Source organism: Rhinopithecus roxellana, chromosome 11, assembly GCF_007565055.1.
Source record: "Rhinopithecus roxellana isolate Shanxi Qingling chromosome 11, ASM756505v1, whole genome shotgun sequence".
NCBI lineage: Eukaryota > Metazoa > Chordata > Mammalia > Primates > Cercopithecidae > Rhinopithecus > Rhinopithecus roxellana.
Window position 1 is genome coordinate 118,234,011 of NC_044559.1, and position 24,017 is coordinate 118,258,027.

General features: G+C 37.1%; 1 protein-coding gene across 1 annotated transcript; it reads left to right on the forward strand.

Moving 5' to 3' along the window:
- Nucleotides 1–22,406, forward strand: ARL5B (ADP ribosylation factor like GTPase 5B). Its single transcript, XM_010364020.2, has 6 exons — nucleotides 1–348; nucleotides 6,605–6,665; nucleotides 8,729–8,876; nucleotides 13,130–13,213; nucleotides 14,850–15,001; nucleotides 16,040–22,406. Exons 1-6 carry the CDS (start codon nucleotides 300–302, stop codon nucleotides 16,086–16,088), a joined length of 543 nt encoding a protein of 180 aa, XP_010362322.1. The 5' UTR covers nucleotides 1–299; the 3' UTR covers nucleotides 16,089–22,406.
- Nucleotides 22,407–24,017: the final 1,611 nt, after the last annotated feature.

Below are 24,017 nucleotides of genomic sequence, written 5' to 3' on the forward strand. Positions count from 1 at the left end.
AGGGGAGGCGGGGTGGAGGCGGGGCTTGGGGCTGAGAGAGGCTGTGGTGGGTAGGTGGGTTCAGACCGAGGGGACTACGGGTCGGCGTTGGGCTCAGTGGGCTCGAAACAAAGGGCTATCCGGTGGGGACTCGCCGCGGCGCTTTCTGACGGGTCAGGTCGAGGTTTCTCGGCCTAGCAGTGCCCTCGCTGCGCGATATCAGGCGGGTTCTCCTCGGCTCCTCGCAGCTCGCGCCGCGGTAGGGGGCCCGGCGCAGCGGCACCTGCTGCCGAGGGACCCCGCAGCCCGCCCCGGTGCTCATGATGGGGCTGATCTTCGCCAAACTGTGGAGCCTCTTCTGTAACCAAGGTGAGAAGAATAGAGCTGCGCGGCAGCTCGAATCCGAGGCGGAGGGTCCGGCCGCCGATGGGGACACGGAAGGCAGGGGACAGAGCGTTCGGAGAAGCGGAGGAGGAAGGGACTTAGGCCAGGGGGCGGGCAGAAACTCTGTGTTTTAGACCTGGAGGACGTACAGGAGAGACCTGACGTGTGGGAGAAACAGGGAGGCAGAAGAGAAGGCATTTGGTGTCCCAGAATCCAAACTGAGACTGTTTGGATATTGGCGAAGTAAAGCGGGATACAGCTAATGATGCCCGGAGACGTATGGAGGGCCTTTCCCGTCGTTATTGAAGCCTGCTTGTATCTATGTGTAGCCCCAGGATAAGTGTCAGGCCAGAAACCTAAAACTTTTTAAAAAAAATATTGTTGGTGCTTTGTTTTCCCGCCCTGCCCTTTGAGCCTTAAGCCAGTGCACTTTCACTCTGATTTCTTCCCCTTTCTTCTAGGACTTGGGAATGAGTTGTCCTATTCAGATACACGAGTTTTCCAGCATCTTCATTCTAAACTTTTTTTTTTAAGGCATTCAGAAACTAAATGCTTTTCTGTTTTGTGTAAGACGTTACGTGTGCGTACTTAGTCTAGAACAGGTAATGAGATACCTGGAAGTGGCAGGTCCAAAGGGCCGAGAAGTTGCAAAACCTGTTCTGAGTCAGAATGAGATGTGATGTCTTTTGAAGAGAGAAAACACCCAGACCAAAAAAGGGGCCGATGATAAGTTAAAGTTTTAGACGTCCTTTAAACAGAATGGTTCCTTAGTGATCGAAACCAGTTTTGAAAATCAACTCGTTTCGTTTTACATTTAAGAGCCGGGCATAATTAATAAGCCAGTTTTATTTCCTTTTATGTTGGTACCAATTTGTTACTGCTGATGTAGGTATCTAATCTTTTTCTGGATTTAAGAAGTTGTGGAGGTGATGGAATGGCTCTAGTTGACTTGTTCTGTAGATTGGTAAGAACACTAAAATAGTCTTTTTCAAGATTATAAATATAGATTCAGGCACCCACATGTGTATATGTATATGCATGTATCCAGTAGCCACAGATAATATTACTTATCAAATGATTTCAAAGTGAGCAGAGCTTCACACTTTGTGGGTATTATCCATACGTTTAACATAGTTTTATTTATTTATTTATTTATTTATTTATTTATTTATTTTTTGAGACAGAGTCTTTCTCTGTCGCCCAGGCTTCAGTGCAGTGGTGCGATCTCAGCTCACTGCAACCTCTGCATCCTGGGTTCAAGCGATTCTCGTGCCTCAGCCTCCCGAGAAACTGGGATTACAGGTGCCCACCACCACACCCGGCCTATTTTTGTATCTTTAGTAGAGACAGGGTTTCGCCATGTAGGCCAGGCTGGTCTCGAACTTCTGACCTCAGGTGATTTACCCACCTCGACCTCCCAAAGTTTTGGAATTACAGGTGTGAGCTACCGCGGCCGGCCGTAAAGCAGCATTTTAAGACATGCTTAAAGGTATAAAGATTAATACAAAAGTCACCAGTTTTCTCTTTCCCCTAAGCTGGACTATTGAAACATTACCACAGTTGTTGCTTTTTCCTGTATATCCTTTCCCATTTTCCTTTCGCCCTTTCTGTTACATGGCTGCGCTCATTTTTCGTTGGAGGCGTCCTTACTCAGACTAGAGGGAATAAAAGATGTAAGGGGAAAATTTAGAAGATGATGAAAGACATTCAATGGCTCCCTTTATAATCACATAATTGTTCAGCCTCCTAAATCCCCATTTCTACTTAGAATTTTTCTTTTCCTCTAACTTTCCCGTTGGAAAATTTGGAACCAGTGGTTATTCTGTTATTTTATTCTTATTTATACAGCCATAGGCCAATCTTCAGAGTTTAACATAGGAGATACAAAGTTAAAAAAGACAGGTATCTTACTTCCTGGCAAAGTACTGAAACATCAATAAACGAGACAAACATGAAAAAAAAAATGCAGTGTGGTAAATTATTTAACAGATGTGTAAAAATATAACGTTGGCTGCAGCATAAGGTATACTTGGACTGTAATGTAAAGATGAGTAGGAATTTGGGTAGCATGCTAGACAGACCGAGTAGAAGGGACATGTTATTCTAGGCAGAGGGACTAATATGCAAAAGGGAGAGGAATGAGCTAGTTTGGTACTTTCAGGGAAGCTGAAAATAGTTGAGCTTGGCTGTGTGTTAGTTTGCTTGCGAGGAGTGAAGAGGAGATGAAATTGGAAAGACAGCCAGGAGAACCTTATCACAGAGGGCCTCCAGTGTTGACTAGGACATAAACTAGAGCAAGGAATGGGACTCATTGAAGAGTTTAATCCACAGATGTCTCTTAGCCTATATTTTTGTTTTCTGAGTCAACAAATTTAACTACCAATCTCAGCATTTTCCAATTTTGTCACTATATATGTCTATTCCAGTGGAATTAGATGTATTAGAATAACAGGCTGAAAGCCCCACCTCACACCAACTAAATCAGAATGGGGTGAGGTGGCCTGGGCATCAGTGCCAAGGTAAATCGAATGTGCAGCCAGTGTTAAGAACTACTGATCTTACTTTATGTACTCCTTTCCCTTGTCTTTCTTCCAGTATTTCCACATTCTCATCTTTTTTTTTCCTGTAGCATTTTAGAGTCTCATGCATCTTATAAATTAGATACCTTTCTGTGAATAAGTATACTAAAGCATATGTTGTCTAAGTAAAGCAATCTAAAAGTACATTAATTCCTGCAATTTTGTCTTGTTTAAACTAGAAGACTGTTTACTTTGACAGTTATTATTCAAGGAAATAATTTCAGAATCTGAATATCTTTGCAAACATTTTATGTATCAATGTAGTTCTATGAAATACATATGTGTGTATGATAGCTCACCTCTAAAGTTTTGCATTATTTTTTAAATTTGTTTTGAACTTTCGTAGGCATAGTCTTTTTCTCTCAGTGTTACGACTGTACAAACCTGTCATCAGTTATTTCTTTTTTTGTTACTTGTTTGTTTTTAACTGAGATGGAGTCTTGCTCTGTCGCCCAGGCTGGAGTTAAGTGGTGCCATCTCGGCCCACTGCAACCTCCACCTCCCGGGTTCAAGCAATTCTCCTGCCTCAGCCTCCTGAGTAGTTGGGATTACAGGCGCACGCCCCCACTCCGGCTAATTTTTGTATTTTTAGTGGAGATGGGGTTTCACCATGTTTTTCAGGCTGGTCTTGAACGCCTGACCTCGGGTAATCCGCCTGCCTTGGCCTCCCAAAGTGCTGGGATTACAGACATGAGCCACTATTCCTGGCCCAGTTATGTCTTTAAATTTTATTGATTGATTGATTGATTGATTTTTGAGATGGAGCCTCACTCTGTCCCCCAGGCTGGAGTATAGTGGTGTGATCTCGGCTCACTACCACCTCTGCCTCCCGAGTTCAAGCAATTCTCCTGCTTCAGCCTTGGGAGTAGGTAGAATTACAGGGACCTGCCACCATGCCTGGCTAATTTTGGTATTTTTAGTAGAGACGGGTTTCGCCATGTTGGCCAGACTGGCCTCGAACTGCTGACCTCAGGTGATCTGCTCGCCTCGGCCTCCCAAAGTGCTGGGATTACAGGCGTGAGCCACTGCACCCACCCAGTTATTTCTAATGTTACCCAGAATTAAGAACAAATGAAATACAGTTTTAATTGTAGTTCATTTTCAGAACTATGTAACAGTAGCATCTTAATTTCATAATTTAATCATTTCTTTCAAATCCATGAATTTCATGTTATTTTGAATACCGGTTGCCAACTGTGTATGATTGTCCTTTACTTCTGACTACTCAGATCTTGTGGCTCACATTTCTTCCTTTAGCTTATTCTGCCTTAACGCTGGACTTTAACCCAGTTTCAATCACACCAAACTTAAACTTATCATCTGTCTGCATCCTGTCTTCCAGACCTTTTTTTTTTTTTTTTTTTTTTTTTGAGATGGAGTCTTGCTCTGTCACCAGGCTGGAGTGCAGTGGCACGATCTTGGCTCACTGCCCCCTCCACCTCCTGGGTTCAAGCAATTCTCCTGCCTCAGCCTCCCAAATAGCTGGGACTATAGGCACCTGCCACCACGCCTGGCTAATTTTTGAATTTTTAATAGAAATGGGGTTTTACCATATTGGCCAGCTTGGTGTCAAACTCCTGATCTTGTGATCCGCCCACCTCGGCCTCCCAAAGTGCTGGGATTACAGGTGTGAGCCACCATGCCCAACCTGGCTAACTTTTTTTTTTTAAGAGATGGGGTCTTACTGTATTGCCCAGTTTGGTCTCAAACTCCTAGATTCAACTCATCACTTCTCCTTGGCCTCCCAAAGTATTGGAATTACAGGTGCGAGCCATTGCGCCTGGCCTAAAACATTCTGATTTACTATAACTGATAGTAACAGTAGTGTCTTAACCTAAAATTACTTCACATTGGGACCTACCTTTCAAAATGATGCATTATTGGTGAGTTTTACCGTCACGGGCCTTCAGTATTGTGTGAAGCATCACAATGCAAGATGTGAAGCAAGGAGCAGGATTGTTTGAAAATGACCTGGGTATTCACTTGAGTTGCTTCAACAAGGAGCCATCTGGTACTATCCCTCCATTCCTTTGTCCCAGTGGAATTATCTGCCTTCGAGTTTTGCTTATCTTTAAACTACTGGCTTCCCTCTCACCACTGCAGGCATGTTGTTTTCTCTAGATGCTTGGTAGGTGGAGCTTCTAGCTGTCACCAAACTGTAGGATGCTCAGTGCCAGGCAGTCCGTTTGTTCCTTCACTGATACAAGTTCTTGTACTTTAAGGGATAACAAACAGGGTAATACTTAAAAGATTGGCTTCATTAGAAATTAAAGGATATGTAGCCAGGCATGGTGGCCTGCACCTGTGGTCCCAGCTACTCAGGATGTTCAGGTAGGCGGATCACTTGAGCCTGGGAGTTCGAGGCTGCAGTGAGTCTTGATCATGCCACTGCACTCCAACCTGGGCAACAAAGCAAGACCCTGTCTCAAATAAATAAATAAGGAGAATTATAGTGGGTTATACTAAGCAGGCAAGTTTTGTTTTGTTTTACAAAGCAGCTTCTACCATAGTGAAAATAGCCCTTCTAGAGGACCATGTCTGTTTATCCTGCACTGTTATAGGCTGTACCTAGAGTGTGTAGGTCATTAGAAGACCTGCATGTCTCAAGAACTTATCTTTTCTTGGTCCCTCTTTTTTTGGCTGATAAAGTTTTACAACTTTAGGAATATGAGCTGATAGTTGATTGTATGACCAGAATGTTGACATTCACCAGAGGTCATCAAGAAGAGTAGGGTTCTGGTATGAGATGTGCCCAGTCGTTGCCTATAAATCAACTGTGTTGTGATTCTGTGGCAACTTCCCTACTTACCCTGTTGATGTTAACTTGTAACTTTTAAAGCATTCTTCTGCCTTGGAGAAGGGGATCTTTAGTATACTTGGCATAAGTTAAAATCTAGGAAAGATGGTATCTGGAGTGTTTTCTGTATTCAAAGGACATTGCAGAATATGTACCGCTTAACAGAATAATTAGATGAACTTTAGCAACTACTTATTAAAAGAGGTGAATATGTAGTGCATGGCACCCAAAGAAGGAAAGAAATGAAGAGATTTTCGTTGTACAAAGAGCAGAAACAGAATCTGCTTGAAAGAACTGTAGAAGCCGATTGAAAAATTGTTAAACAATGAGCAATTGCATAAAAACTTGAGAGTGTACGTTTGTCTTTGTGACAGATGAAACATTTCCATTTTAACCTCATGGGATTTTTAAGTGAGAATAAGAAACAGATCCTGGTATCCATAGGTGGGAAGACTTACAGATATGAAAACATTTTGATAAAAAGTTAACTTGATTGGTACAGAGCTAAAAAGGTCTGTAAAACAGGCTTTTTAGAAAACTTACATTTTAGGTTATAATTTTTACCTAGATTAATATTTGGATCTCCTCTCCCCTAGATGCAATATAAGTGACCAACTTTGCTGGTGTTTCCTGCTTACCCATCTCCCACATTCTTTTACAAGAGAACTAGACAGAGAATCAATGATAATTGATTGTGTTACTTAACCTGGGTAGCCTTAACATCATAACATTTCTTTCTGTATTTTAACAGTCTAGTAATAGATACTCAGTGAATGATTCTTCTTAATGAGCTAACTAATAATCATTGTTGAGAGCATGTAATTGCAGTAATGTTAAATGTTTATGGTTTGCTTTCTTTTTGTAGAACACAAAGTAATTATAGTGGGACTGGATAATGCAGGGAAAACCACCATTCTTTACCAATTGTAAGTATGGGTGTTTATTAAACAGTTTTCACTAGTTATTGAAACTAATGTGTTTATAATTAATAAGAGATGCATTATAATAATGATGGAAAAACTTAAATATGTATTTTTTTAATTTTTTTAAAATTATTATACTTTAAGTTCTAGGGTACATGTACACAACGTGCAGATTTGTTACATATGTATACATGTGCCATGTTGGTGTGCTGTACCCATTAACTCATCTGGTTTTTGTTTTTAATTTTACCAAACACAATCTATAGAAAAGTGAGTGAAATAAACATTTGCTAAACCCTTCACAAACACTGTTTTCTGGCCTTGAAAGAAAGAAATTTATGTTAAACTAAAATAAATAAAGCACATATTAAAGTGCTGGGATGAGGTGATAGAGTGGATTTCATTTAGTTCTACCCACACTTGGGTTTATGTAAATAAATTGATAGCTCTAGAAAGCCATTGCTACCCTTCTGACTAATAGCTTTGGAATTTTTTAACGTAGCCAGACTTGTCAAGTCAAAAGAAATGTGATCACTGCTGAAAATATTGCTGTAGTAGCTTGCAAGAGGAAGAGTCTTGAGACTTTCAGAGAAATCTATTAATACCTTAGGAAATTTTCACAGCTCATCATTCCGCTTGTCAGAGTACCTTCCATTATCCTTTCAGTGCCAATGAAATGATCCTTATTAAGGAATAGAAATGGATCTACCAATCACTTTAACAAAATAGTTCTACAATTCTTTGCACCATTGTGTACCCCTTCCCACTCATCTTGCGTTAGAAGACAGCCCTTTAGCTGAAGAAGCTGAAGACGTACTTCAGCTTGCCAGAAGTACTTCATTAGCCAGCGATTAACACATTTTTCAACTACTTTGCTAAAAAGCTACTGACTTGAAGTTTGTTGTTTCAGAGTTGTGTAACTACTTATTTCTCTTGAAAACATTTTCATTCATTGGTGATTATGTGTTTAAATATGAATTAGCTTTTAAACATCACATATAAACATTTCAGGAACCTGTCATCTTTGTTGAAATAATTTTACACATGGCTTCAAAAATATACATAAAACGCAAGAGAAAATTGCAAGCCTCCTCCAACACAGTACTGACGTGTTACCAGCAAGGGCATATTTGTTGAATTAATTGATTAATGTAGCTTTACCAATGATTATGATAACACAAGAAGTATGAGCATCAGTATTCTAAATATATGTATATGTGTATATATATATATATATACACACACACACACGCATATTTGAGACCTAGTTTTGCTCTGTTACTGAGGCTAGAGTGCAATGGCGTGATCTCCACTCACTGCAACATTCACTTTCTAGGTTCAAGCGGTTCTCCTGCCTCAGCTTCCTGAGTAGCTGGGATTACAGGCGCCCGCCACCACACCCTGCAAATTTTTGTATTTTTAGTGGAGACGAGGTTTCACCATGTTGGTCAGGATGGTCTCAAATTCTTGACCTCAGGTGTTGCACCCAAAGTGCTAGAATTACAGGCGTGAGCCACCACGCCTGGCCTTCTAAATATGTTTATAGTTAATATAAATTTTCACTTGCCCATGGTCTTATTTTCAGGACTACTTTAGATTAAAAAGCCTGAACTAATTGTTGTGGCTAAGTCTCAATTTAGACAGTCTTCAAAATTATAGATAGCCTATTATCCAATATTTTCTCTTTTGCAAGTATTGGTGTCACAGTCGCCTAGAAACTTGCTTTTCAGGGTGGGATGGGACATTGGGTCTTATCTCACTGATAACAGGGCATGGTGGAATTGGAATTTTTGGCCACAGAAATGCAAATTCACACCACACTGTTTCCTTTCTTTTCCATCAAGCTTGCAATCCATTAAAAAAATAAATAAATAAAAATAAAGCAAGTCTTTCTTCTGGAGTTGTTGTCTATATGTTTATTTGCACAAATGTTCTCCAGGTTTCTAATTTTCATGTTAATGATCATCATCATTGGTGCAGAAGGTTCATTGATCTTAAAAATACAGAGATAAAAGTTGCTTCAGATTCTCAAGATTTACAAGAGCTTTTATGGTGTCGTTCAACAGCTTAATGAATGAAGTGGTTCATACTTCTCCAACCATAGGAAGCAATGTTGAAGAAATAGTGGTGAAGAACACTCATTTTCTTATGTGGGATATTGGTGGTCAGGAGTCTCTGCGATCATCCTGGAACACATATTACTCAAACACAGAGGTATGTTAAGATGAATTTTGAATTTTAATCGAAAGGTCTGAAGAGTAAACCTAGAAAGTAGATAGGCTGGACCTGGGTGTATTGATAGTTGCCCTTTTTTTTTTGAGAAGGAGTCTTGCTCAGTCACCAGGCTGGAGTGCAGTGGCGTGATCTTGGCTCACTGCAGTCTCCGCCTGCTGGGATCAAGCGATTCTCCTGCCTCAGCCTCCCAAGTAGCTGGAATTACAGGGGGCGTGCCACCACTCCCAGCTAATTTTTGTATTTTTAGTGGAGACGGGTTTCACCATATTTGTCAGACTGGTCTTGAACTCCTGATCTCATGATCTCCCCTCTTTGGCCTCCTGAAGTGCTGGGATTACAGGCTTGAGCCACCGTGGCTGGCCTGACAGTTGCCTTTTAATATGATCCTTTTTTGTAAAGAATTTGGGTTTCTGTTTTTAAAAATAAAAATAAAAATTTAATAAATGAAACTTAAGAATTTGGGTTTTCAAATAGAAGAAAAGGCGAATAGAAAGACTCTTTGGAGCTATTATTAGTTGAGTGCTTACTGTTGGCCAGGCTTTCTCCGTTCCTCTTCACAAGATTTTAATGTCTCCAGGGTTGGAAAGATCTGATACATGGAGAAATTATATAGCTTTCCCCAACATCTCACAACTTTCTAAGAGACCCTGACCAGGAGAGGAATGAAGTATTTTATTAATTTAAAAATTTCTTATAACATGAACATTCAAAATGTTGGTAGTTTTTTTTTTTTTTAATTTAAAAAAAGTGGATTTGCAAATCATCTCTCAGTTCTCTGCCGCTTATGAGTTCAGAGCTAGCTTGGGGAACAAACCTGGATATATTCATATTTTATTTCTGCTTTTATTTCTTCTTAGAGGCAGATATTTTTTTAAGGCCATTCAGTGTAGTTTAGAGAGATTTATCCTTGAGAGTATGAGTTCACAATTGCATCCATTTAATTGTTCTTTGCAAAGAAGTACGCCTAACCAATTATTTTTTCTAAAATGAGACTTTTTTTTTTTTTTTTGAGACAGTCTCACTCTGTCGCCCAGCCTGGAGTGCAGTAGCGCAATCTCAGCTCATTGCAAGCTCCGCCTCCCGGATTTACACCATTCTCCTGCCTCAGCCTCCCGAGTAGCTGGGACTACAGGCGCCTACCACCACGCCTGGCTAATTTTTTGTATTTTTAGTGGAGACGGGGTTTCACCGTGTTAGCAAGGATGGTCTCGATCTCCTGACCTCATGATCTGCCCGCCTCGGCCTCCCAAAGTACTGGGATTACAGGCGTGAGCCACCGCGCCTGGCCAAGACCTTTTAAAAATTGGAGTTGGGCCGGGCGTGGTGGCTCAGGCCTGTAATCCCAGCACTTTGGGAGGCCAAGGTGGGCGGATCATAAGGTCAGGAGATCGAGACCATCCTGGCTAACACAGGTGAAACCCCGTCTCTACTAAAAATATAAAAAATTAGCTGGGCGTTGTGGGGTGCACTTGTAGTCCCAGCTACTCGGGAGGCTGAGGCAGGAGAATCACTTGAATCCGGGAGGCAGAGTTTGCAGTGAGCCGAGGTAGCACCACTACACTCCAGACTGGGTGACAAAACAAGACTGTCTCAAAAAAAAAAAAAAAATGGAGTTGGAAAGGAGGAGGTAGAAAAGGATGTAATATGAAGAATTTTTGGTGAACAAAGTTGCCTTTTTAAATAAAAAACGTGTATTGTTCTAGATTTATATTATAATAGCATATGTGTATGTGTGTATATATTCCAATGCAATATGTAAGTAGTAAACAAAGATGGCATATCATAGATACTCAGAACTTGTGGTAGCACTTAATTATTTTATTGGGTATGCAGAAGATGTTGGTAAGCAAATAGTATAGTTAAAGGGTAGCTTACATGTTTATACAGTAAAATAATGTTCTGAAACTAGAATAAGTTAGAAAGTAAGAGAAGGGCCAGATGCAGTGGCACACTCCTGTAATCCCAGCACATTGTTAGGCCTAGGTGGGCAGATTGCTTGAGGCCAGGAGTTCAAGACCAGCGTGGCCAACATGGCAAAACCCCATCTCTACTAAAAACAGAAAAATTAGCTAGGCATGGTGGCATGTGCTTGTAGTCCCAGCTACTCTAGAGGCTGAGGCATGAGAATAGCTTGAACCTGGGAGGCAGAGGTGGCAGTGAGCTGAGATAGCACCACTGCACTCCAGCCTGGGTGACAAAGTCTCACTGGCTCTCAAAAAAAAAAAAAAGTAAGGGACAAACGACATTATAGCATATGATTAATTTAAATATCAGATTTGTTAGTAGTTGAAAGCTCACAGTTAACTCCAGCTGTGAAAAGGACAGTTCTCATTAATGAATAGGTCAAAGTTGATTCTAGTGAATCCATGTGTACTTAAAGTGTTTCAAAAGGGTAGTTCTTGAAATGACTGAAACTCTAGAGGACTTAGCATATGTCCAGAAAGAGATAATCCATTACTGATGCCATTTGCATGAAATATTCTTTTAATGAGTGATCTCTACAAGAATATCAAAATTACTACAAAGAAAACTGTCACTTTGCTTTTTGAAAATTCTTCATGTGGAAGAGTCACCCAAAAGCTGCAGTATGTCCATTATATTACAAGAAGTTACAGGTATTAAGTAACTCCTGACACCTTCCTCTCATTAACTCACAGTTGCATCCTCATATTCTGTTGATTCCTCCTTTGCCACGTGACTTTTTTTCCATTTATTCCCTTGTAAACCCAACTCAGTTTATATTCAGATTAGTTGTCTGTTCTCTTAATTTTATTTATTTTTATTATTTATTTATTTATTTTTTTGAGACAGAGTCTTACTCTGTCACCCAGGCTGGAGAGCAGTGGCTCCATCTCTGCTCACTGTAACCTCCACCTCCCAGGTTCGAAGGATTCCCCTGCCTCAGCCTCTCGAGTAGCTGGGACTACAGGTACATACCACCATACCTGGCTAATTTTTGTATTTTTAATAGAGACAGAGTTTTACCATGTTGGCCTGGTTGGTCTTGAACTGTCCTCAAGTGATCCCCCCACCTTGGCCTCACAAAGTGCTGGGATTACAGGCATGAGCCACCGCGCGTAGCCTGTTTCCCTAATTTTAAAGTCATCTCTGTAATCTAATTCCACCCTTCATGTCTGTTTATTTTGCATCTATCTCCTGCTGTAATAGCATCATTTCATCTCATTTCCTAACTTTTTATTCTGTATAAAGTGTTAACAGTTTAAGGGCCCTTTTTCGCTGTATCGTCTCTTCCATTTCCTCCTTCTCCTCACCCGCCCCTCCATATTTTTTTTAAATGAGTTAGGGCCTCTATGTCACCCAGGTTGGAGTGCAGTTGCATGATTCTCAGTACAGCCTCAACTTCCTAGGCTCAAAGCAGTCCTCCCACCTTAGCCTCCCAAGTAGGTGGGACTACATGCATGGCTAGTTTTTATTTTTTATTTTCTGTAGAGAGACAGGGTCTCACTATGTTGCCCAAGGTGGTCTCAAACTCCTGGGCTCAAACGATCATACCACCTTACCTCCCAGAGCGCTGGGATTACGTGTGTGTGAGCCACCATGCCTGGCCTATATCTTCTTACTTTTTAATATGCAAGACCTACCTTTTTTCATGTATAGCTTTACCAACAGATTTCTCCTCTTTTTTCTGGCTTGCCTTTAATTTCCCCTGCATCTCCAATATATTAATGCCTAAGTATATATGTTTCAGTCTTGAGCATTTATGGTTGATATTGTTTTATAAAATTGTCTTATTTTTAAAATGCATTTATCTTTTTCTTTCAAACTAGCTTTTCTTTCTAAGAGTTAGGAGATTGTGGTACATAGAAGTAAGTGATTATTGACTGTTTAGATGAATGATAATGGAGTACTTTGAGGTTTTAGTGGAAAATATTACTGAAATTAATATGTTTCTTTTAAAAAATTACTTTTTACTACCAGCATTTGAAAACAAATCATAGTATTATGTATTCAGGCATCACTTTAAAAAAATCAAGTTGGGCACAGTTTTTATTTGTTGAAGTTTTGAGTTATTTTCTTATCATTAACATTTGGATTTTACTGCTTGATGTGATTCAGTATTGTAAAAGCTGTTTATGATGAAAAAGCAGTAGATGTTTTATGATGATGATGATGCCGTGTAGAAAAAAGTACTTAGATTACTTGAGTGGTTTTACAGAAAACTTTTCAACATCCCATTCAATTTTCTGTCTTTCCTTTTAATTTTCTTCTAGTTCATCATTCTTGTTGTTGATAGCATTGACAGGGAACGACTAGCTATTACAAAAGAAGAATTATACAGAATGTTGGCTCATGAGGTAAATTTTTAAAGTAAATCTTTAAAAAACAATGTAGTAAAGTATCTGTACATTGCCTTTGCTTTTTTGCTTTAATGTGATATGATGTTGGCTATTTTATTATTAACGCAGAATGTTGGCTCATGAGGTAAATTTTTAAAGTAAATCTTTAAAAAACAATGTAGTAAAGTATCTGTACATTGCCTTTGCTTTTTTGCTTTAATGTGATATGATGTTGGCTATTTTATTATTAACGCAGCTTTACATACAAGACTGATGAAAGTCTTGAGGTAAAAAAAAATGCTCATTATTTTTTCAAACTTAACTCTAAGACATTAATTGTAGATTACTACTGTTATTGCAAAAATTTTTCAAACCTAAAGTTACTTAAGCATGCCTTTAAAAGTCGGATAAATGAGATAAACAAAAGGAAAACTTAAGGGTCTTTTCCCCAAAAGTTTATAGTAACTGAAAGTTTTTTAATGAATAACTCAAGATCACTTAATTCTAAGTATTTCAGATATTTAAGAAAACTTAGTAAAACACATTCATGTACCATATCAACATAAGATATGAAATATCTTAAGATACCTTGCCAATCTGATTTTCTTCCCTTCTCTTTCAGAGGTATCTACTATCCTAAAAGTAGTGATTGGTATTCTTATGCATGTTTTTATACTTTTACTACATTTTTATGTCTTGAAGTTATACAGAGTATTGTATTCCATGTTTTTTTGTTTTGTTTTTTTTAAGACAGAGTCTTGCTCTGTCGCCCAGGCTGGAGTACAATGGCGCGATCTTGGCTCACTGCAACCTCTGCCTTCCAGTTCAAGCAGTTCTCTGCCTCAGCCTCCTGAGTAGCTGGGATTACAGGCGCCCGCCACTACTCCCGGTTAATTTTTGTATTTTTAGTAGAGATGGGGTTTCACCATCTTGGCCAGGCTGGTCCTGAATTCCTGACCTCGTGATCCACCTGCCTCAGCCTCCCAAAGTGCTGGGATTACAGGTGCGAGCCACTGTGCCTGGCCTGTATTCCATGTTTTTAAAACTAATACTATATAATATATATCTTTCTGAATCTTGCTCTTTTTGTACAACATTGTGACTTATCCATGATAATACATTCTGATATATCCATGTTAATATGTACTGCTTTAGTTCATTCCTTTTAACAACTGTATAGTTTTCCACAGTATGAATATATCACAGTCAATCTATTCTTCTAATGTTTTCATAGTATAAACAATACTGAAATGAATATTAACCAATGGGCTTATGTTATACAAAGATTAGTAAGTAAGAAGTATTGCCCAACTCCTACCACCAGTACTCTACTTTTAAGTTTTGGAGAAACTCTAGTGTTTGGCAACATACTACCATATTTACCTATTAGAATATTACTTATGTAGTTTTGAGTCAGTATTTAAAAATCAAATTTTTTTGAATTTTTTTTCAGTTTGTCCAATTTGACTCAAAAATAAAAATAATTATTTATCTGTTAGAATGAATAATGAAATTATGGATATTTGAGATTATATTAAATATTAGTGCCCGATTATGTTAAAGTAGAAGCACTTCATTATAACTGTTCAGCTGGTTAAATTTAAATTTAAATTGTGGTATTTCACATATTAGAAGTATTTTGTCTTGATTGCAGGATTTACGGAAGGCTGCAGTCCTTATCTTTGCAAATAAACAGGATATGAAAGGGTGTATGACAGCAGCTGAAATCTCAAAATACCTCACCCTTAGTTCAATTAAGGATCATCCATGGCACATTCAGTCCTGCTGTGCTCTCACAGGAGAAGGGTAAGTTTATCGGTCTGAGGGGAGGTAGGACTTCTTTCAAATTTCTTTCAACTTTTTAGGCCAACTTGTTTTCTTCTTGGGTCCTGTTCCTTTTCTGTTTGTTTGTTCTTAATTAAAGGTGATTTTTATAATGTGTCTCAGGCTTACAACATAGAAATAATTCTAGTAAAATCACTGGCAACTGAAAAACTTTTAATGTAAATATAACACTTTACCAAAAAGCAATAAACTATTGAATTAAGTTTTCATAATCCAAATTTTTTGATGTTCTTTGTTGCCTTTATCATATACTGAGAAAAAAACTGTAATGTCACCTTTCTTTTAAAGAGGAAGCTTGAAAGGAAGTTCACATTTTCTGCAAGGACTTAAACCTAAGCTGTCAGCTTTCTGCCAGAGAACATCTTTATTGTTAGGAGGTCTTTTGGGAGGCGTAATTCTAGACAATAAACATTTGAGACAAATGCTATGTAGTCTATTCTTCCATTTCTAACAATTTGAATGTGGGTATTAGGCCAAGAAGAACCTAATGTTGTTTATGTATTACCCAGTTTATACCAGAGAACTTATCCACAAATCAACCTCACCTTCTTAGTTTTTCTCTTAGTATTTATCAGAAATAGCTTGCAGTAATAGCTGTGTGTAGGCCTTTTTGACTCATACTTTTAAGACTGAGTCATAAGTATTCCATTCTTTAGAATTGAGGAGGATAAGGTGAAGTTCCTGTTAACTTTCCCTAGTCGTTTAAGTCTCGGTTAATTTTAAAAGGCAGGGAGTATTTGCAATATTCATGGCAAAACTGGCAAAGTTGTATCTTCCAGATGAGACTGAAGCAGTTTCCCACAAACTGATTAAGAATATTTAAGAGAACATTCCATTTAAAAATTTAACTTATTATAGTGTGGCTTAAATGTTGACACTGATGTATATAAATAATGATTGTGCTACCAGCCTTTGGTTAAGACTTAAAAATAATAAGTATACTTTCAATTTTTAAGTATAAAGTTTTTAATTTTAAAAATACTTCTATCTTTTGTTCAGGTTATGCCAAGGTCTAGAGTGGATGACCTCCCGGATTGGTGTGAGATAACTTTTTTGCTTGAAAGAGACTGCTCTATTTATTCTGTGACATGAACATTTTTTCCTAGTACCTTTGGCTGCTAAGGCAGCAGCATGTTTAATTTATAACAACACAAACCTCTGAGAGCAACACTTGAATCAAGTGCAGCTGAACTGGAACGTGAAAGGTTTTTTCTTAACTTTTTTTTTTTAATACACTAATCTTCAGTTGGATGAACATAATGTATAACTATGTTTTCGGCAACAATTCTTCTGTTTATTCTAATTATTCAGTGACTACCTTGTAAGAAATGTTTGTCATATGCGTGATGTCGTCTGAAATATTCTTATAACCTTAATGACCAATTGCTTTCAGTTCTTGACCACCACGCCCTCCCAACCAGAGAATTACTGGTTTAATAGAGTAGTCATGGAAACCATCAGGTACTGTCTGCAAACTTCTCCAGCACTAAATATTTGTTCCTTCTATAAACCATTCATCTTTCGGACAGAACTTACTATAAAGAAAGAAATCTGCGTAGAGGATATATGTAAAGAAGATACCACATCATGAGTGCTTGCCTTTTAACTTCCCCCACATTACTGCGAGTCATGGAATATTTAAGTTGTTATTTGCATGGAAATTAAGTAGGCTGTTTATTTTTCTAAAGGAATCAAGTTCACTCTTCTGCCTGCAACATTTGGTCAAAAACTAACCAAGGTAAAATATTTATTGAAAAGCCCAGCTTTGATGTTAAATATTCTTGAATAAATCTGATATTTTAAGAACGTCACATTATTCAATGCGTATAAAACTATCAGAAGTTAGTAAAGCATACCAGCACTAAAAATAAGACAATTGGAATATATTTTAGTCTCAGTTTACAAACAACTTTATTATCAACAGAAATTTTAGCTCTTTTCTTTGCAAGATATATCACAGCTACTTTGGGCAGTAGCTAAAGCTGAAGTATAAACAGTCCATTTTGTGTCTTACAATTTGAAGTTGCGTCTGTCATAACATTTTTACCACCAGCAGTATATTACTTTAAAAAACTACATGGCTTTCCTTGAATTTATTTGACGGTATTACGTAATAGACTTGAAACAATTGCCATCTTTTAGAATATTAATATGATACTCAAAGTTAATATTCTTAACAACTTATAAATTAAAAAGTCATCATCTATCAAAAGTTTATTGGATGGCATTAAAATGTTTTTGAGGCAGTTGTCTAATATGAACAATAATCGAGACAGTATATTCCTTAAGAGGAAAGACAAGTGTTGTATTTCGATCCTGTTTATTCAAATGTGTGATTTTGCTGAAATGAAAGGGATAAAATGAATACTTAGAGAATAATACTTCATTTTTGCAGTATTTTTTAATTTTGATGAAAAAGATTCAGTGTTCGTAATATCAAAATATGTTTTCAAAATTGGTATTTTATTTTTAATATTTTTGTAGGTTGATTTAAATTTTGCTCTTTTTTCAGGTGTTCTTGATTTATTATATTTAGTCAAGTTAATTTAGTCAAATGTGGTAACATTTTTCTGATTTATCTTTAGTTGTAGCACACCCTTGACCTGAACAGTGGCCAGAGGAAAGCTTTCTGGGCTTTGGAAAGCAGTTAACTTTGTTTTAAACCTTTTTCTTAGTGATTCTATATCAAGTAGAGGATAAGTTTAGTTTAACTTAGTTTTTAATATAACCCATAATCAAGAACATGAGCAAAAAGCAGACATAAATCAATATGGATGCTTTGTGGTGTCTGTGCGGTGTGGGGGAATTAAGAAAATGCCATTTACCTAAGCACAGTTTGCCTGAATTTCTACTTGGTTATGTTGTTTACCATAAGTACTGAGGATAATTCCCCTAAGTCTGTCCTGAGAAAAAGCATACTTAGTACTCCTGTATTTGTTCTTATGAAATGATTATCTGCCTTCTTGTATCTAGTAAGACTGGCTGGCTCAATTTTCTTCTGTCAGATTATATGGTTATTTTTTATATTGCCACATCAGCATTATATTAAAAGTGTTTTTAATAGTTGATTGTATTTTGCCAACTACTAGTATAGACTCAAATTTGCTATTTAATTTTTAAAATAAAATACAATTTATTTTCTAAATCCTTTAAAAAATATTTGGTTAGTTTTGGATTAGAAGTGATTTATGTTAGCCATGTGTTGAAGATGAAATTGGCATCAGTGTAGACTGTGCTGATTGGGAAAAGTTCATGATTAGGAAATTCATGTAAGACTTTTTAAGAGTATTTTTTAGGTTTTCACTGAATCTTTCCTGTTACAGTAGCGTGAAAACCGATTATTCTTTACTCCAAGAGAATGTTTTAACCCAAGCAAGTATCTAATACTAGAGTATTGCTTCTGACATTCATTGTAAATCAATGAACTATAAGATACTGTCTGAAAAATGTACATTTGTAATTAGTGCCTTTATTCATATTTTGAAATACATTCTTAGTTTTTTACCTGTTCTTTGGAAGTCACATTAGCAGCTCATTATTTCAATGATGAAATACTTTTGTTTCATATCCCCCTTCACCTCCATGTATTGGCTAGCACAGTTTAGAGTAAGTGAAAAGCAGGGGACCCACCTACATTACCCTCAGGAGACTGTTCTGCCTTTTATTTTTAATTTGAAAATAAGGAAATTAAATTTTAACAGAAATCTTTTCAGTATGTTATAACCAAAGTGTTCAGTTATCTTTGCAAGTTCAAATACAGCATTTTTCTTAATTTTGAGCATGTCATGTCCTTCATTTTTAAACCCATCATTCATACTGAAGCCCATTTGAGAACTCTTAGAATGAATAGAACCTTTTATAAGGGAATATACTGAATATTTTTTATTGTTAATGTAACTTAATTCCTTAAAACCTGGAATATTAATATATATAATCTATTAAAAACTGAAGATGAAATATGTAATTTTTGCTTGTAGTTTCTTGTGTTAGTATGCTTAAAGGTATCAATATTTTTATTCTATATTCATTAGAAGAAAGGTAAGAAATTTAAGTTTCATTGCTGAAAAATTTTCAGTGGGTGCCACCCCATAGCCATAGTCATTTTGATTAAGCATAATTTAACTTTCATTATAGCATAAACAGAAAATAAGTATTTTACTATGGAAACAGTGATAGGCAGTGCTGTAAACAATATTCTCTGAAAAGTTGTGGGGGTCACAAAGAAAATTTTAAAGAATATAGAAGCTTTTTAAAAAAATCTTTGTAGTTTCTTAGGACAAATTATAAATATAATTGTTCTGAATAATCAATTTTTATTTAGTCCTTAACTATGTAAAACCATATCAGTAGAAAAATGTACTGGTGTCATGTCTAAAGATGGATAAATTTCATTGGAATTTACCTTTGAAGACTAACTTTATGAGGCAGACCGTTCGTCTATGGCTTTGGAACCAAAAAAACTTCACCCTGATTCAGTTCTAAAGGCTGTTTTACATTTTGCCGGGGTAAAGTGACTTCAAGATACAGCATGGTGTCTTGTATATAGTAGAATATTGTGCTATCTAAAAAAGTGGATTTGAGCCCTAATTTGGCCATTTCTCAATTGTCTGGTTGACCTTAGACAATTCGTGTCCACGGTTTTCCTTTTGTTTTTCTCATACTGAGAAACTTAAACTACAGTTCTAAAATGTCTTTTGGTTTTAAAATTCTGAATTCTTATATACTACTATTAAAAATTAAAAATCCTCCATATAGTAAGGAAATACATGTAATATGAAATTAAATGTATCTTTATCCATTATTTGATTCCCACCTGTTATTTTATTTAGACTATGAATACAGTCAAGTAGGGAAAAAAGTACCAGTAACTGCTATTCAACTTAAATTCAGCGAATAGCTAATGACAATGCAAAAGAGAAAACAAGCCATATTGCTAAGAGAAGGATAGTAAGCTGCTTAGAAAGAACCAGCCTGTGTTGGAAGCAATTCTCTTCTAGAGATTTTACCTTATTTTCCTGGCTTGTACTAACTGAATGTAAGTGGTTAGTTTGTTCAGAGTTTATTGCCTTTTGATGCCACCCCAAACTACAGTTCTGTGTGACTTTCCATATTGAAAGAGTAGGGTCAGTAGCCAGGTTGTCAGTCTTTTACAAATGTCTACATAAATCTGAAAGTGGTTTATATTCAACGTTAGGTTTTCAGTAGCGTCTCATCCTTATTGATTCACTATTACTGTGAAAAGTGAAATCCAAAAGCCAGGTTCCCCCAGAAAGTTTTTTTTTTTAAATTTTAGGTGACCAAAATAAATAGAAAAAGACTAATATAAAAAATATCTTCAACTATTCCATTTTAAATTGAAAGCAGAAAAAAAAAAATTGTGCCCATCAGACCTAAAGGCAGCTTTAAGTGTATATAGTTCGGTGAAACATTTGGGAAATATTAATTTGGAGGTTTAGAAGCATACCGAAAAACAAATTCAAAGCACTTGAAAGTAAAGACAATACCATGGGGTCGAAAAATCTTCAAAAGGATATTAGATAAGAGAAAATGTGAATGAAAGCAATGAATTTCTGCCTCTCCCCATATTTAGGGTACTTAAAATTACTAGAAAATACAGTCTTTTTACCGTAGAGCTAGATGGCCTGTATTATTCTTAATGTGGCCAAAGGAGTGAAGACTGATTAGGGTTTTAGAATTTGGAACTGTAGTCACATGAAGGCATCTTTTGCATTTCTTAAACCAGTAATCTACATTTTCTCCTGGAAATGGAGAAATATAAAATGTGCTGTGCATAGCTTTTGGAATAGAAAACAACGTTTTAAAAGAATGGATATGTTTTCTTGCACAACTTGTAAAATTTTAATTAAAAAATTACCTCATTTTTCTACCCATAAGGTGCTTTGCTCAAGTTTGTGGGATATTGTACCATCCCATAAAAACCCCCTTCACCCAAACTGTATTTGAAATATGCAGAATTCATAACCAAGGGATAGCATTCCTTGGAGATTTTGTTTTGTTTTACTCTTGTTTACCACCAGCTGGGCCAACATGGTAGATATATCAGATACACGTACGGGCTTCATTAAAGCACATAGGAAAGTGCTCAGTCAATATTTAATTAGTTTAATTAAATAAGGGAAAGGAGAAATCCTAAACTGGATTGATTCTATTGTACTGTGAATATATTTCCATCAGTGTTGGTGAGATATCAAATGACCATCAGTTGATCCCAGTCATCAGTGACTTTTTTGCATGTGTAAGCCCCATTCACAAGAGACCATAATCATTTTAATCTTTATATTTTCCCTCAGGAAATGTAGGGACTCCGAAAGCCCCTATTTTATTCTCTTGGAGTAAACTGTTGAGTGTAGTTACAAAAACTTGTATTTATGATTTTAAAAAAGTTTAACTGCTATTTCATTGAAAGTGTGAAATAAAATGGTCATTTTTTTTTTCAATTACAGAACAGTTACAGATTTTACCATGTTCATCTATTCCACAGAGCATGTTAAAAACAACAACAACAAAAACCTAACAGCAATTACAACCTCAGCGTTGGGTTTATTCTAATCAGAGTGAATGATTATAATCACACTTTGCTATTTTAACATAAATTGGTGCTTTAGAGCATTAAAGAGGAAGCAGCAGGCCCTGTACTCAATATTTATTATTTCTTGCCTCAGAATGCAAAACAACTTTAAAGTGTCTGTATTCGTATTTATGTGTATTTCTTAAGATTTAAATACAAACTGTTGTTACTCCTCAAGCTTCAGGCTTTCTACGAAATCTCTAAGAATATTTTAGTTACTATGCTTGGTCAACTAGAAGATGGTATTAATAGGTCAGAATTAGGAATTGGATCGATCTGTGGGTCCTCTGGTATTGTGCAGAGGAAAGAAAAATGTCTTTTACACCACAAACTGCGCGTCTGAACCCCAGCCAAACAGATGTGTTCCATTGGTCCAATATATAAGCATTAACAACAACAACAAAAATTTAAATCAAGTAAATTAATGCATTCACATTATCACTTCTTGAAAATGGTTCAAAGCATGTTTTCCTGATGGTGGGATTGTTTAAATGCCATGTTTTAAAGTTTTTAATACTTTATTACTGTTATGAAGTGCTTCTTTTATATGTTAAGTTTAGGTTGCCAGTACTCGTAATTTTTATTTCTGCAATTATGTTATAATGAGTTGTTTGCATGCCTATTTAACCCAAGTAAAAGGATGCTGTTTGCTCTGGAATGTTCATCTTTTAGACAGGTTTTGGCTCATTTCCAATCATGGTGCAATATAGTGTAACTTTCATTTGTTTTCATTCAACAGTTTTATTTTTGTCATAATAAATAATTACTTTTCCAATACAAAGTGAACCCAGTGTTTTCTTTTAAAGATAAAATCTGCTTTAACAGTCTTGTTTGCAAATGATAGAAACCCACCTATGCCAACAAAGAGCGGAGAATTTTATTATAGGTGTGAGGTGGTGGGGGCTCGCTCATGGAACCCATGGAACAACTGGATTTGTAGAAGAGAAGGGGACCAGAGAGTGGACCATTTAGGAGCAGGCAGGAAGTTACCTTTTCTCCTACTCATCTGTTTCTTTCATCTGACTAGATTTCTCTGTTTCCAGATCCACGTGACAGATAATGTCCCAAGTCCAGTAGCCTCCTAAATTTATGCAAGGAAGAAGTCAGGTTATTGTTAGATTTTTAGTTACAACTCCATATTCCTCAGGCAAATTATTCATTAGCCAGCATTGGGTCATTTCCTCTCTCTCATCTAAACAACTGGCCAAGTGAAAGGTGTGTTTACCAGAAAAGGCGAGTCCCTGGCCTGGGAAGGTGATCCAGATTGGTGTGTGCTCCATTGTGGGATATAATTGGGATCATCTACCTAAGTTGTGTCCTTGTAAAAAATAAAATAGAATTGAGATCTAATAATGAGTGGGATAACATTTTCACTATGTTCATTCTTCAGATTCCTCTAAAGTAGTGGTTTTAACTCCACCGTTTTTGTTCACAGACTTCTTGGGGAATGTGATAAAAGTTGCCTACATAGAAAAATTACTCGTATTTATGGAGTTAGGAATTTTGAGTGGAAGGTTAGGAATTTCAGGTACCTAGGCTGAAGAGTTCTGCTACACACAAAACACTCGTTTCTTCTGAAAGACACCAGAAACTAAAAAGATTTCATTCTGCCTATTTTTTAATCAGCGATTTTAAGATTGGTATATCTATTTTTTAAAGCATGTTTTATGTAGGTATGTGTAGGTATTTTTGTAGGTATAATGAATGCATTAAACTGTTCATGGTTAAAATGTACAATTCAAAAAGCTTTGATATGTATACATTTGCGAAATCATCACCACAATCTGGGTAATGAAAATATCCGTCACTCCAAAAGTTTCCTAGTGTTGCTTTGTAATCCTCCCTTCTGCTCCACTCCCCATCCCCAGATAATCACTGGTTTTGACTAATTACCACCAATTTTGTGGTTTAAAACAATTGAAAACAGTCTAAAATTAAGGTGCCAGCAGGACTGTGTTTCTCCTCAAGGTTCATATTCATATCACCTTTTTCAGCTTTCAGAGGCTGTGTGCATTTCTCAGCTCATGGCCCCTTCCCCACATCACTCCACCATCTGGCTTCTGTCAACACATCTCCTACCCATTGTGAGCATCCTATGCTTTTCTCATATTAAGGACCCTTGTGTTTCTAACTAGGTTTCCCTTGATAATCCAGGATAACCTTCCCATCTTGAGGCCCTTATGCCAGGTAAAGTAACACATTCACATGTCCTGGAGAATTCTACTTCATGTGAGCTAAAAGAGCATCCTGAACAAAAACCTCGCATGCTGGCAGGTGGCCAATTGCGATCTTGGCTCACTGCAACCTCCGCCTCTCAGGCTTAAGTGGTCCTCCCACTGCAGCCTCCCGAGTAGCTGGGACCACAGGCATGCACCACTACACCCGGGT